Raw genomic sequence first — 13,841 nt, 5'->3', positions numbered from 1 at the left:
ATCTTGAACTAGTTGAACGGAGTCGCTAAAATGTTAGGAAATTGATTACTTGAATCCATAAACAGTCAGCAGGTGTGAGGAAAAGCAGAGATAGGGGATAACAAACTCCAGTCTTCAAGGGCTGGTGGGCTACAGTGTTTACATATGTTTCCGTGTCAACACACCTTAATCGAATACTCAAGAGATTAGTTGGACTCTGTAGAACGTGATTGGCTTCTGAGAAAGTAATTCAGCAATTTGATTCTGGCTTTGGACCAGAAATGCATTTAAAAGTTGCAGCATGCTGGACCTTAAGACATCTTGACTATAAGATGGACTGAGAAGAACAGCTGGGAAATAACATTAAACTGATTCCCTGCACTTATTTTAGCAACTTTCTACTTGCTTCGAAAGACAATTTGCTGCACTGGATGTTATTTGTAGGTATTGGAGCAAAGGAAGCTAAATACAATAACGTCTCAAAGTTTAGTTTTCAATGAATGGATTCATTTTTTAATTGAATATAGTCTAGACCATACATATCTCAGTCAGTAGTGTTTATGCTGCCATGCCTTTGTTTCTTTCAGCATGCTGTCTTTTTTTCAAAGACTGCATGCTGTAGTCAATAATGTTTCATTTTGTGAAAGGCAGGTTTTTTACAAGTTTTTCTGTCTTAATCTGAGTCACAAATGTCCCAAAGCCACTGAAACTGTGTGTTATACTTAAATATCAAAAAGTTACAAACTAACTTCTATCAGTAAAGTATAACTATTGGATTTTAATACAATCCCTCTCCTTGATGTCAAACTCTTTGGATATTGTAAAATAAACGTTTTGCTGTTGATATTCAGAAAAACACAAAAACAGAAAGTATTCTGAACTACTCTACAGAAAGTGAAAGTCCCTTTCGACCATCTGGTGTGGAAAATCTGAAAATATCACAAACTTGTTCATTTATCTAATACAGGGTCCCTCTTCCAGTACCTCATGCATGTTCACAATGTAGTAACTCTGAAGTCCTGCTAAACATTTAAAGTCAGCAAGGTTCTAAATGTCAGCAGTTACTGAGTCAAATGCTTGGCACGAAATCTACAAAATGGTTCTACAAAATGTCTTAGATGACACATATCCCTGCAGGAGATCTGGTATGCTTGGATATGATAGTGTGAACAAGGATGCGTTTTTTTTTTTATCATGTTAAAGTAAGCAGGTTGCTGTTATGAAAAGAGAGCTGACACAAATTCTGGCCATGTTATCACCGCCTAACAGGACATAAACTCACAAAAGTTTAGAGACATATAACGACCAAACTGTTGAATGAATCAGAACCTGAGACCTTGTTACTGTTATGAGGCCATCCTTAAATAAATTGGTCTAAAATTGGTTACAAGTTTTGGATTTGTGTTTTGTAATTCAGTAAATTTAGTTCAGCTACGTCACTTTAAGAACTGAACCCAAGTGAAGATTGTACATTGTTTTTAGAACAACCTAGAAATTGTCCTCAAAAAAGGCATTTTGGTGTAACTTGCAACCTTCACTTTTCACAAAGAGCGAAAATTGGTTAATTAAAAAAGTTAGCATTGCGAGGAGTGCTGAAGAGGCCAGGAGGACACAGAGGGGGAGCCATTAACACCTGTAGCTGTACTGTACCATTCTGCAAAACTCTGTGGGAGAATTCAAATATAACAGCCATCAGGCTGCGAACATTAATGAAGGACCAACAGTAAACTGCCACACAGAGAGCTTACTCATGCTGGTTTTCTGCTCTGGTGGGAGAGTGCAACTGATTGCTCTTACATAACATCTCGAGTCTAAAGTGGTCCCTGATTAAATACAAGCTGAAAATAACCTCAATTGCTGATTATTTTTAACTTTTAGAAACAAATCAGACAACTCCACAAGTATTCAGTTTTTATGATCACCCATCTATGCAAAAGTTATAGTTTTATTTACTCTGCCTTAATATTTTTAAGTACTGTACATTGTCATCCCTTGGTTCTTCAGATTTCTAGCACAGTGACCTAAAAACGTGACTCAGTTACACCGGTTTTATCCAGAGGAATGGGCCAAAATTACAGCAAACTATTGCAGAAGGTTGAAGAAGGAAACCCAAAACATTTGACCCCAGGCATTCTATTAAAAAAAAAAAACTGGTACCAAATAAGAAAATGTCTGTATGCAATCCTAAATCTGAAGTTTATAAAAATCCTTCAAAAATGTAATTATTCCAGCATATAGCCAATAGAAATTATCTTCGGAATCCTAACTGACCTGAAGTTGAGTCAGATTTAATATAAAGCAGTGAGAAAAAGGTTATGTTACTTAATATGGTGTTTTTATGCACTTTTAATCGCCTCTAGGATTTGGGGTTATTTGAGCTTCTGAGAGGCTAATCAGCTGCTACCAGTTGTAAAAAATATACCTTGTTGCCACTGAAAGTTAAAAAGGAAGAGCAAAAATCATTTCAGGTGCACAGAATGGAAACCCAGAGAAGAAAAAAGTCAAAATATGTAATGTCTAAACCCAACTAAAAAAGATGCTATGCAATATCTTGGCCATTCATAAAGTTTTAGCCAGAAACAGGGCTGTTTTGTGTATTGACTACTAGCTATTTACGAGTAAAGAAATTTTGTATGTTTTCGTACTTTACTGAATGCAGTTGAAACTGACTTCTAATATATTCTAGAAGGTTACTCAGTTGAGTTATTTTAGTTTAATTAGTAATTTCTATCATAATTCATAACAGACAACTGGTCCGTCCAACATACAATCAAAACCACAAAATAGATATAGAAAGTAAAACAAATCTTCAATAAAGAACATATAATAAAATAAAATGTAATGTGCAAATCTGAGCATTTTCACTGTCTTCATCAGACATTAAGCTACTGGACTCTCAAGAGAAATAAACCCAAAGGCAAAAGCTTCAGGGAGGAAACACAAGTTGTTTGTTTTAAACGACACTTTTCTTAAACTGAAAACAATGCTGGAAAACGCCTTTTATGAAATAGTGAATATGAAAATTGCTTATCAAAAACGAAATCCCCAAATTATGCTAAAATAGATGTATCTTAGTGATAAATGCTGAAGTAAGGAACTGGGAACCTTAAAAGCCGTTTCTTTTAAGGGAACCGAGCCAAAAGACTTGAATCTTTCAAAACAATCGTACCTCCCATCACTCCTAGCAACTGCCACTTACACGTGAACCGCTTGTTGTCATTCGTCACTTCCTGCGCGGCAGAGCCTAAACTAGCTAAAAAGTTAGCAGCTGATTCGGCTTGTTTGTATGAGGATATTCAGTAGTTTTGACAATGATGATGGTCATATAAGCTGAACAAACTCAATTTCCAGTTAAACCGGAGTGATAATATCTGGCCGTTGATTACACATTAGCCTAATTAGCTGTTGGCTACTGTCTGTTTACAACCTGTAAGCTAAACGCTTAGCCCTGTGTTTTCTCCATGGATCACCCTTTTACTTGTAGCTGCGTGTTAAGGTGAGCTCTAATTTGTGTTAATTAGGAATCTCCCACCATGTCCAACCAGCTGACTGCAGAGCAGCAGCGGAAGATTGAGGAGAACAGACGGAAAGCTTTGGAGCGAAGAGCCCAAAGACTCGGACAGCAGACTTCAGCGGGATTTAATGGTGCTTCAGTGCAGACAGACTTCCCCAAGCAGAGCGAAAATCACAGAAATCCTCCTTTGTCTGCACCACCACGGTTTGTCCCACCTTTTAAACAAGACTCACAAATAACCAGCAATCAGATCCACAGACCAAACCAACAGCTCCTACCTGGTACTAGCAATCAAGTCAACAAGAATACTCAGAATAACTCGTTCAGACAGGTGAGAAATTTTCTTACAGATCTAACCTGCGAGAAGTTTTCTTTATTCTTTAATCGATAAGTTATATTTTCAGGTCACTGCTCCTCCTCCTCGAACAAATCAGCACTTGCAAAACCTTGGGTCATCTGGTGGAGGAAATGTTGGTGTGAAGCCAGTTCAGGCCATTTCTGTCACATCTGGAAGTGCAGTTGGCTCATTCTACAAGCCACCCAGCATACCTGCAGCGCAGCCTCCTCCAAGATGCAGCACATCGGCTGCTGCAAAGAAGGCTGCCATCTCTGTGAGAGGGAAGTGTGTGCCTCATGCAGAGGATCGTTTCAAGGTAGAAGTGGGCTATCATGCAGAGCTTATTGCCGTTTTTAAGTCCATCCCTTCAAAGAACTATGGTGAGTATCCAACAGTGTAACCACCTTCACACTTATGACATTTAAAAGAGACCATAAAAGTAAACTTTCTGTAAAAATCATGGGTTAGTTCGCAGTCTAATGAATCAGGAGTAAAATTTAAGTATCCGCCAGGTGAGTATAAGTGCGAATAAAAAAAAATGCATGATGAAAAAATACATTTTTAGCTGCAGACATTAGTCCATATCCCATTCTCTCAAAGCTGCATTTATTCATCTGTTTATCAAACCGTCCATTCATTCGTCAACCCATCCATGTGCCTGTTTACTTATCCATCAATATATTTGTTTGTCCATGCATCTGTCTATCCATCGATCTGCAATGACAGATGTTGAGCCATCTGTCATTGATAAAACCTCATCTTTAAATACATACCACAAATTCATGTTGAAATGTTTTTTTTTTTTTTTTGTTTTTTTAATGGCTTGCAAATGAACAAAATAGCGGGAAGTTTGAGTTTTCGTAAATTATAATATAATATGATATAATATTAACTCTGTAATGGAAATTTGTACAAATTCTGGACACCAAATATATATTTAATCCTTCAGCCGATGCTCAGTTTTGATCATTATAGCCAAATCAATGTAAAGTCAGCCACAGGGTTAGGATTGAAAGAGCACTTAAATGAGATAAAAATTAATTATTTAAGAAAACAACAACTCTTTTAATGATGGGAGCATTGTTGTGCTTTTTCCTGATGAAGAGAATAAATCATCCATAGTTGCAATACACTAGATGCCTTGATTGTTGTTGATCTGGATATTTGTCTGACTTTAAGTAAGTATCCCAAGTTTGCACTTTCTTTTGGAGCAATGAAATCTTTTTCTCTGCTGTAGATCCTGCCACAAAAACATGGAACTTCAGTCTGGATGATTACACACAGCTGAGTATGGAAACTAAGAACAAATCAGCTCTTTAAAGTAAGCTTAAAGGTTGAAAGCACAATTTGTGGTGTTTCTGTATTTTGACGTCCTGCTGCAGTGGACCAGGCGGCTGCCATTCCCTCAGTTTCCCTGAGGCCGCTGGAGGGAATCGGCGCTTTGGACTCGGCGCCCAGCCGACCCTGTGACGGTGCAGCACTGGCGGCGCTGCTGAAGCTATGCAATGGCTGGCAGAAACCCGGCGCCAGTGTGCAAGGGCAGTGCATCCTGGTGTCGCGGACGAAGTTTGAGGTTGACATTCCTTACCATGCTGACGTCATCGCAGTGTTTAAGCAGATGCCAACAAAAAACTACGGTACAAAAGCCTCCTTTTTTTATTTTTATTTTTTTATTAATTTCAGGCTTTCCTAATGTTTTTGTGGCGTTCTAAAGGTTTCCTCAAAATTCACCTTTATTGCAGACATGAAGACACGAAAGTGGAGCTTTTCACTGGAGGACTACAAGAGACTGAGTAACACCATTTTATTGCTGCTCTCCTCACTGTCTGTGCTGCCTTCACCATCTTGTCTAACCATGTCGTGTTTCCTGCTCAGTGGATCTGCTCAGTGGGATGGCAGGAGTGGAGGTGGAGCCTCTTCCCAGGGCAGTAATTCAGGCGTTCGCTGCCAGCTTCAACGGGACCGTCGCCAAGTCTTCAGACGTCCCTGAGGCGGACCTCTCAAGCATCGACCCCACCCTCACCTCCAGCCTCATGCCCTTCCAGAAGGAGGGAGTCAAGTAGGTGTATCTGGGCAGCAGCTGCTGCTCTCTCAGCACAACATACCCAATAAGTCAATACCACTTTACATCTCGGGTCGTTCGTAAAAGTCTGGAGATAATGAGTCTTTGTTGACCAGTTCAGTTTTAGGTTGTTTGCTGAGTGTTATCTGTAATTTTGAATTTTGTATTTTTTTTTTACTTGCACGCAGCTTTGCAGTGTCTAAGCAAGGCCGCCTCCTCCTGGCTGATGACATGGGCTTGGGAAAGACTGTGCAGGCCATCTGCATAGCGGCCTACTACAGGAATGAGTGGCCCTTGTTGGTGGTGACGCCTTCATCTGTTCGGTTCACCTGGGCTGAGGTACAAAAATGAAGCTAACTATTTAACTCTTTGTTTGCATTTAATGATGCCCAAAGAAAAGAGGCTAAGCTTTACTTATAATACAAGCTGTACTTATTAAATCATTTAGACCATTTCAATTTTAAAATTCCCTACCTCTCCAGAATACAATATAAAAAAAATTTCCCATTGTTTTGTCGGCATTTTTTTTTTTTATGTCAAATTACAAACATATACATGTTTGTATATGTGCAGGAAATTACTGTAGTCATGGATTTGGACAAGTTAAATCACAGTCAAGTGACATCAATAAAGCTAAAAACACTGAACATCTTCATCCTTTTCATTTTACCCTGTTAGCCATGTGATTCAAGTCTTTTGTTACGGAGACGTGATTATTTTCCTGCTGAACACTTGTCTGGATCAGAACGTAAATTAAGTCTTGTCTGAACTCAGAAAATGCCTTCAGGGTGTAAACTCTGGTGTGCAATAAGTGCGCATTTTTCTAATTAAATAGAAAAGTTTGTATCAGATTTCAGCATTTGGAACAGAATGGGGGAAAAGAATGCAGTTGTATTATGAGTTTTGTGGAAGCACAACTGTTTTTACACATCCTTATTTTCTTTTCTTCCCCCATACTTCTTCTCAACTGGAATACAGAAGTAAAACGTATTTGAGTGTTAACTCTGTTAATTTGGCCTCGCTTCCCTCGACTGAGTTGTTCCTCTCTGAACAAACTCATCCCCCCCTGTGGGAGATCACAAAGTAAACTTCCCTTCTTAAAGGACATTTCCATGGACATTCAGTCAGCTTGAAAGGCGACTGACAAGTAAATGGGAAGTGATTTGGGGGGAAAAAAACGGCGGCGGTGGAGACTTATGGGTTCATTGAGCCTGAATTGCTGGTGATTTCTGACAGCATGTCACCTGTAGGACACAAAGTAGTGAATAATAGCTATAAAAAGCGAACTGTAGCTCACGTGTGTATCCATATCCGCATGCAGCGTCATCTGGTTGGCGGTAGCTATATCTAATGGTCATTGGGTAACAGACATTATCATTGTCTAAAAGATAAAAATCTGAATTGCTTGTCCTTTGGCTATAATTTACCACCTGGGTTAAGTTTTTGTCCATCTGACAAAGAATAATAGCATTTTCTACACCTTCTCACATCAGGGCTTCAAACATGACCTGTGAATCTTAATAGTTGTGGTTTCTTTTGAGGTGGTCCCTTAATGATTCATGCCTGTAGGCCTTCAGACGCTGGCTCCCCTCCCTGAGTCCCGACAGCATCAACGTGGCGGTAAAGGCCAAAGAAAACATCAGGTCTGGTTTGGTCAACATCGTCAGCTACGACCTGCTGAGCAGGATGGACAAGCAGCACGCAGGTCCTCCCTTCAACGTCCTCATCATGGTGAGCTGCTGTTGAATCGGCTCCTCGTCAATGATCCGTTAGCTTCTGTCTTTTGAAAAATGTTTCAAGCAACAAAATATGTGCAGGACGAGTCTCACTTCCTGAAGAACATGAAGACGGCTCGTTGCAAAGCCACCTTACCTCTGCTGAAGGTGAGAAAAGAGAATTTGAACCTTTGGAGGTTACAAAGGGTGGAAGTTCACTTTCCAGCAGCAGAATTGACCCTAAACGTACAGCCCGAGCTTTGATGGTTTCGATTAAAGCATTTTTTGTGTGTTAGAATGGCCTATATAAAGTCCAGACCTAAATTTAATTGAGAATCTGTGGCAAGAAAATTGAGGATTTCTCTTTATCCAGTCTGAATGAGTTTGAGCTACTTTGCAAAGAGTGATGATCTAAACATTAATTGTCTGTATTTTGCAAAACTGATCGATATCCCTGAAGACTTGCAGCCGTAATTAAAGCAAGAGCTGGTTCTCCGAAGAGATTGTCTTTTTTTTTTTTTTTTTTTAAATCCTCAGGCGGCGAAGAGAGTGATCCTTCTGTCGGGTACCCCCGCGATGTCCAGACCCTGTGAGCTCTACACTCAGATTCTGGCCGTCAAACCCTCACTCTTCCCTCGCTTCCATGAGTTCGGGGTGCGCTACTGTGATGCCCGACAGGTAACATGTAAAATCTCATAAGCACTTGAAGGCATTAAGTTTTTACTTTTCTGTAATTTTTAGAAGATTCTCAGACTTTGGTTAATGTTTAATTCATGTGTCTGTGTCAGATTTGATTATTTCTGTTTGCATCCCTGCTAAGCCCTTAAAAGGTAATGTTTAATTTAGTGGACTCAACCAAAAAACACATGATGAAAAGAGATAGTTGGATCAGTACGTAGACTAGATATCGGATCTTTTCTTATCAAGTTTTTATGAGCAAAATCTAGTTTGCCCTTTTTTGTGTCGTCTGCATCTCTTTTCAGTCGGTTCATTTTTCCCATCATCACATTTGCTCTCTGGTCTTTTCTGCCTCCAGCACCAGCAGAAGACCTGGGGCTGGGACTACTCAGGCTCCTCTAATCTGGGAGAGCTAAAGCTGTTGTTGGAGGAGTGTCTGATGCTGCGCCGCCTCAAGTCTGACGTCCTGTCCCAGCTCCCGTCCAAGCAGCGCAAGGTGGTCACGGTAACCATTGAAGGGGTCAGCGGCCGCATGAAAGCTGCCCTCTCGGCTGCAGCCAAGCAGCTGACCAAAAGTCATCGCAGTGTAAGTCAACTGTTATGTTGAGCTTTTTTTTTTTTAAATAAACCCCAATATTACCCTGCCAGGTTAAGAAAAAAAAATAAATAAAATTATTGTATTATTTATTTATAACACTGTGCAATAAATCAATTTTATCATACATTTTTTGGTTACTGAAGATTTCATTTTTGGAAAATCTGGATTTTTTTTTATTTATTTTTTTTCCCATGAATTCCTCGGGCCACCATCTTGTTTGACAAGCACATTGTGTGTCAAAAATCTAAACCTGCACATCACCCTGACCACACCGTTCCCATGATGAAATGCGACGCTGTAGCATGTTGGGGGCGTAGTTTCACCATGCAGTAGGACAGCAACTCCAAACGGGAAGTGGTTAACCACCAAGCATATTCATCTGTTAGTATGGCCTAGTCAAAGTCTAGATGAAAATCTAATTGAAAAGGTGAAGCAAGGGTTGAAATTGGAAGTGTGAAAGGTTCCCTCAGTATTTTTGCTTGAAAAACCTTTTGCTGAAACGTGTATGCATTCATACACATTTTACCGTTTTCAGATTTTTATTTAAAAAAAACAAAACAAAACAAAAAAAGTTTTTCTTCCACAACGGAAACGTAACCTCCTTTGTGTTTGTCTGCTATGTAAAAAAAATCCCATTAAAACTGGTTGTTTGTGATTGTAATGTGATAAGATGTGCACAACAAAGTATCTGAGCTTGTATCATGAATCAATTGATATTTTCTAATCAGTAATTCAAAGTTAGCAATGCAATAAGGAGTTACTGTAAATATAATAGAAGCAGCCATTCGTGGAAAAAAAAACAACTTTTTGTTTAGAGTGATAACCTCAAATCGAATCGAATAGGTCAGACCTTATATCTCTTTATTTTATCCATATAGAACAGTATTAAATGAAAAATCCAAGTTTCACTGTCCTTGAATATTTCCAGCTCTAATCGTCTGATGAATAAAACGCGATGCTGATGTGGCAGTGTTAAAATCAAAGTCTCTGGACTAAAAGAAAGCAGGAAGCTCAGTAGTTTCTTTAGGCAAGGAAAGCGGATGTTTGAGTTTTGCTCTCTGTGCATGAGGGAGTCGCTTCAAGCTTCAAACACAGAAGTGGCTTTAAACGGCGAGGAGTGCTCCAGTCGAGCCGTATTTCACTCTAATGGGGGCCAGTTGCTGAGCATGATTGTGCATAATCACAGGGCTCATCACAGTAATGGCAGTCGTGTCAAATCATCAAACGGAATCCTGTCATTTCTTATCTTCTGCTCTTCCTTATCTATTTTTTTTTTCTTTTCTCAGAAAATGGAGGAGAAGGAGGCTCTGCTCGTCTTCTACAACCACACAGCTGAAGCCAAGCTGCAGGCCATTATGTGAGTACAGTCGCCCTTAATGTTGGAGATCAGGGAGTCAGATCAGAGCTCGTTTGATGGGTGTGGAGATAAAAATGTAAAAATGAAACCGGATCATTTGTCACAACAATGAGATCAAAGTGGATCGCGGACAGGATAAAGACTTTGTACGCAGATATTCCTATAAATCTCTGTTAAACGTCTCTGTGTTACTCCGTCACGGCCAGGGAGTACATCACAGACATGCTGGAGTGCGGCAGGGAGAAGTTTCTCGTGTTTGCCCACCACAAATTAGTCCTGGATCACATCACCACCGAACTGCTTAAAAAGGTAAATTTCCTTCACATAGCAATTCAAAAAAAATTTCTTTTAAATGAAGATTTTATGTTTCGTTTCTAAAAAAGTTTCAAAATGTAAAACTTTTGCATTCATATGAGATTAAATTACTCACACACGTTTTGAAAACCGTGTATAGTTTCACCTTCCACTTAACAATTGTATACTAAGTTGACTATTTTCGGGTTGTAATGTTATAAAAGGTACAGAAGAGTATTCAAAAGAGCTTTTTAACTTCCCAACAGAACGTCAGCTTCATTCGCATCGACGGGGCGACTCCGTCAGCAGAGCGGCAGCAGCTGTGTGAAAAGTTTCAGTTTTCATCCAAGTCCTGCGTGGCCGTGTTGTCCGTCACTGCAGCTAACATGGGTCTCACCCTGCACTCTGCAGATCTGGTGATCTTTGCCGAGCTTTTCTGGAACCCAGGGGTAAGCCGTCGCAGCCAGACGTTTCTAACAGCCGACTCAAAACATACCGCACTGTCTGCTTGTGCTCTACAGTAAGCGCTGCAGTCTCTGCTTTGTATGTATGTGTGTAGCTCTGTTTGTGCCATATTTTCCAAAGCTTTGTTGCCTTGTGGCTATAAAACGTATAAATGCTCCCCTGAAAGATCAATAGATCAATACTCGGCCATTATTATGTAATGAATAAATGAGAAAGTGTGAAACCCAAGCTGCCAGGCAGGAGATTAAGGAAAAGGGGAGATCAGTGATCACTAAAAACATCCTAAAATTGCTCTGGTTAATGGATTAGTTTTATTCAGACAGAATGAAGAGAGACAAACAACCTATTAATAATTGAATAAAAAAAAGAGAAAAGAATCAATATGTCTGAGAAATGTTGAGGCTCTGTTTGTCCAAGAGGCTTGTATCCATCAGCTCTGGAAAAGTTTTCTGACCTGCTGTTATATTCGTTCCCCCGGCAAGTTTTGCACAGCAGATGCTTTTCTGTTGGCGTACAGCTCAAGTCGGTAAAACTCATCCTGTACCTTTTTAGTTTACAAGCTTGAATTGTAGAAAATCCAGCTGCAAGGTTTGTCTGTACCTGCCGATGCTGCTGTAAAAGTTTTGAGATTTTGGAGGCTTCGTTTTAAATCCTATGTCTGGTTCTGGTTTAATTCTGTTGGAACAAGTCCTGGAAGACTCGAAGCTACCGATACTGTACTAAGTTTGTGTATTTTCCCCCGTTTTCTACTAATTTGTTCTCTATTTCAGAATAACAAAATACTGATTATTAGTCATTTTTTTAAGACCTGTCCCTCAGAAGAAATGTCTAAATATGTTGGGGACTAGATCCATAATTTATGAGATGCACTAATTTCTTCCTTTGGCAACAGGATGTCACAAAGTGCACATTTCTTATCCATGGTGTCTCATATTATTATTTTTCACTCTCATCCAATGATGATTTTAGTTCGGTTGTCGTCATTCTGTAGCAGCAGATGAAGCTGGAAAGCCTGCAGATCAGTGGAAATGTTGTCTGTTTCCTGCAGGTTCTCATTCAGGCGGAGGACAGGGTTCATCGTATTGGGCAGACTAGCAACGTCGACATTCACTACCTGGTCGCCAAAGGAACTGCTGATGATCATCTGTGGTACGTCTTAATTAGGTGGAAGTATTATTATGTAAATTCAGAAAATATTCTTTCTTGTTAGTCATTTTTGCACATTTGTCAGCCACTAGACCAAAACTTTAGCAGTGATGTCTGCTGTCATTTAATTATTTATGTTCTGATCCAGGCCAATGATTCAGGCTAAAATGAACGTGTTGAAAGAGGTGGGTCTGTCTGAATCCAACCTTTTGGACAAAGCTGAGAACGAAAGCTTCCACTCAAAGGTAGGTTTTATGTGAACATAAACAACAATTGCATTGTTTTGTTAAGTTACTTAAAATCCCAATAAATCACATCTCGCTTATAAAAACAAACAAAAAAAAAAACATTTGCCATGAGATGATCGTTATATCTTGTATTTGCCCAGGACCCGAACCAGAGGAGCATCATGGAGATGTTCCAGAGATCTTTCTCTGAGGAAGATGATTTCGATGAGGCCATCCTAATGGAGGCTGCAAACGACTGGAAGGACGAGCCACCAGAAGCGGCGCCTGCTCCGTCCTGCACTGGCACCAGTTTTAGCAAAGACACCCACAAAAAGACAATGAAAGACTTCTTCACCAGATGACTCTGGGAAAACTGCTGTAAATTAAGAAACTGTTTATTCCTTCACTGGAGCCAGACCTAGCTCCTGTTCTATCATGATTCAAGTTAAATGCTTCAGCTCTTTTGCAAATATAAAACACACTAGAGTTGATCTTATGTCAAATGTATGTGTTCTACGATTAAAGGAAATGCCTAAATAAAACTCAAAAGGGTCTAAAATTGAATCAGTTCCTCAGTGTTGGTCGTTAATTAATTTCACAAATATCTCAAATGTCCCTTGGTTTAGTCATTTGATATGTTAGGGATCATGATCAATCTCCAGTTGTATCTAAGTTGTCGGTTGCCCATAGAAACACCATAAAACCTTTGTCCAGGAGGCATTTAGGTTATCCATGTTGGCAGCTGCAGCTTTTGTGGTTCCTGGGTTGTTATTGGACATCTGAGTCAATTTCCTTTCGTTGGTGGAGAACATTTGAGTCAAATGGTTAAAACTTGAACCCAGTCGGATGTTCTGGCAATAATGATCCCAAACACCAAAACTGATTTTGGAGCAGATCGATCAGCCTCGATGATTTTAAAAATGTTTGAACAGGAAGCTAAATTAAATGAGTTCTACTATTTCTGACATGAAGATTGGTCGAATATCCATCCAGAATTGTATCTTATAGATGCATTTGGCAAAAGGATATTAATTCAGATTATTTGAGGGTGTGCTGAAGGAAGATGGCTCAAATAAACCTTAAAAGTTATGACAGGCGAGTGTATTTTAAACGTTTAATCAAAACTGTGTTGTCTTTAACATATTGTCAGGATTCTCCAGTGGCGGTCTGGAAAGACTAGAAATTATTGTTAAACCAGGAACACTGCGGTTCCTCAATATAACACAGACACCACCCACTGATGGTGTAAAATGTGATGTTTTTTTGTCTGTTTTTTTTCATCCCTGTTACTGAATTGAAAGGCACTGTGTTCCCATGATGCCACACATTATAATTACAAGAGAAAATGGGCTGATTTCCTTGAATTGAGCTGTTCTTTGTAATGGGAGGCGGCTGGGATTTAAAAGCAAGCAATGAAGGAAGGTCATACTATTCTAAATTGTCACTAATGAGAAAACACATTGACTCTG

The 13,841-nt window shown here is 39.5% G+C and overlaps 1 protein-coding gene across 2 annotated transcripts; it reads left to right on the top strand.

Moving 5' to 3' along the window:
• Positions 1-3,191: 3,191 nt before the first annotated feature.
• smarcal1 (SWI/SNF related, matrix associated, actin dependent regulator of chromatin, subfamily a-like 1) lies at positions 3,192-12,936 on the top strand. Of its 2 annotated transcripts, XM_088001538.1 has the most exons (18): positions 3,192-3,408; positions 3,501-3,824; positions 3,898-4,210; positions 5,068-5,118; positions 5,213-5,467; positions 5,573-5,623; positions 5,706-5,889; positions 6,081-6,231; positions 7,462-7,623; positions 7,710-7,775; positions 8,145-8,285; positions 8,644-8,871; positions 10,170-10,240; positions 10,447-10,549; positions 10,801-10,983; positions 12,048-12,148; positions 12,294-12,390; positions 12,534-12,936. In XM_088001538.1, exons 2-18 carry the CDS (start codon positions 3,513-3,515, stop codon positions 12,732-12,734), a joined length of 2,670 nt encoding a protein of 889 aa, XP_087857664.1. In that variant the 5' UTR covers positions 3,192-3,408; positions 3,501-3,512; the 3' UTR covers positions 12,735-12,936. The 2 variants fall into 2 exon arrangements, with proteins under 2 accessions (XP_087857664.1, XP_014859257.2); XM_015003771.2 differs by having other exon boundaries at positions 3,192-3,824.
• The last annotated feature ends 905 nt before the right edge of the window (positions 12,937-13,841 follow it).

Source organism: Poecilia mexicana, unplaced genomic scaffold, assembly GCF_051168715.1.
Source record: "Poecilia mexicana isolate PSO_F unplaced genomic scaffold, ASM5116871v1 scaffold_2, whole genome shotgun sequence".
In the NCBI taxonomy this organism is placed as follows: domain Eukaryota; kingdom Metazoa; phylum Chordata; class Actinopteri; order Cyprinodontiformes; family Poeciliidae; genus Poecilia; species Poecilia mexicana.
Note: the sequence above shows the minus strand (reverse complement) of the source record. Positions and strands in the feature narration are given on the sequence as shown.

Excerpts from the sequence above, each read along its gene's own strand:
- smarcal1 (XM_088001538.1), top strand. The coding sequence starts at position 3,513 with ATGTCCAACCAGCTGACTGCAGAGCAGCAGCGGAAGATTGAGGAGAAC. Across the intron at positions 5,624-5,705 it reads GGAGGACTACAAGAGACTGA|TGGATCTGCTCAGTGGGATG; the intron begins GTAACACCATTT and ends TTTCCTGCTCAG. Across the intron at positions 6,232-7,461 it reads TTCGGTTCACCTGGGCTGAG|GCCTTCAGACGCTGGCTCCC; the intron begins GTACAAAAATGA and ends TCATGCCTGTAG.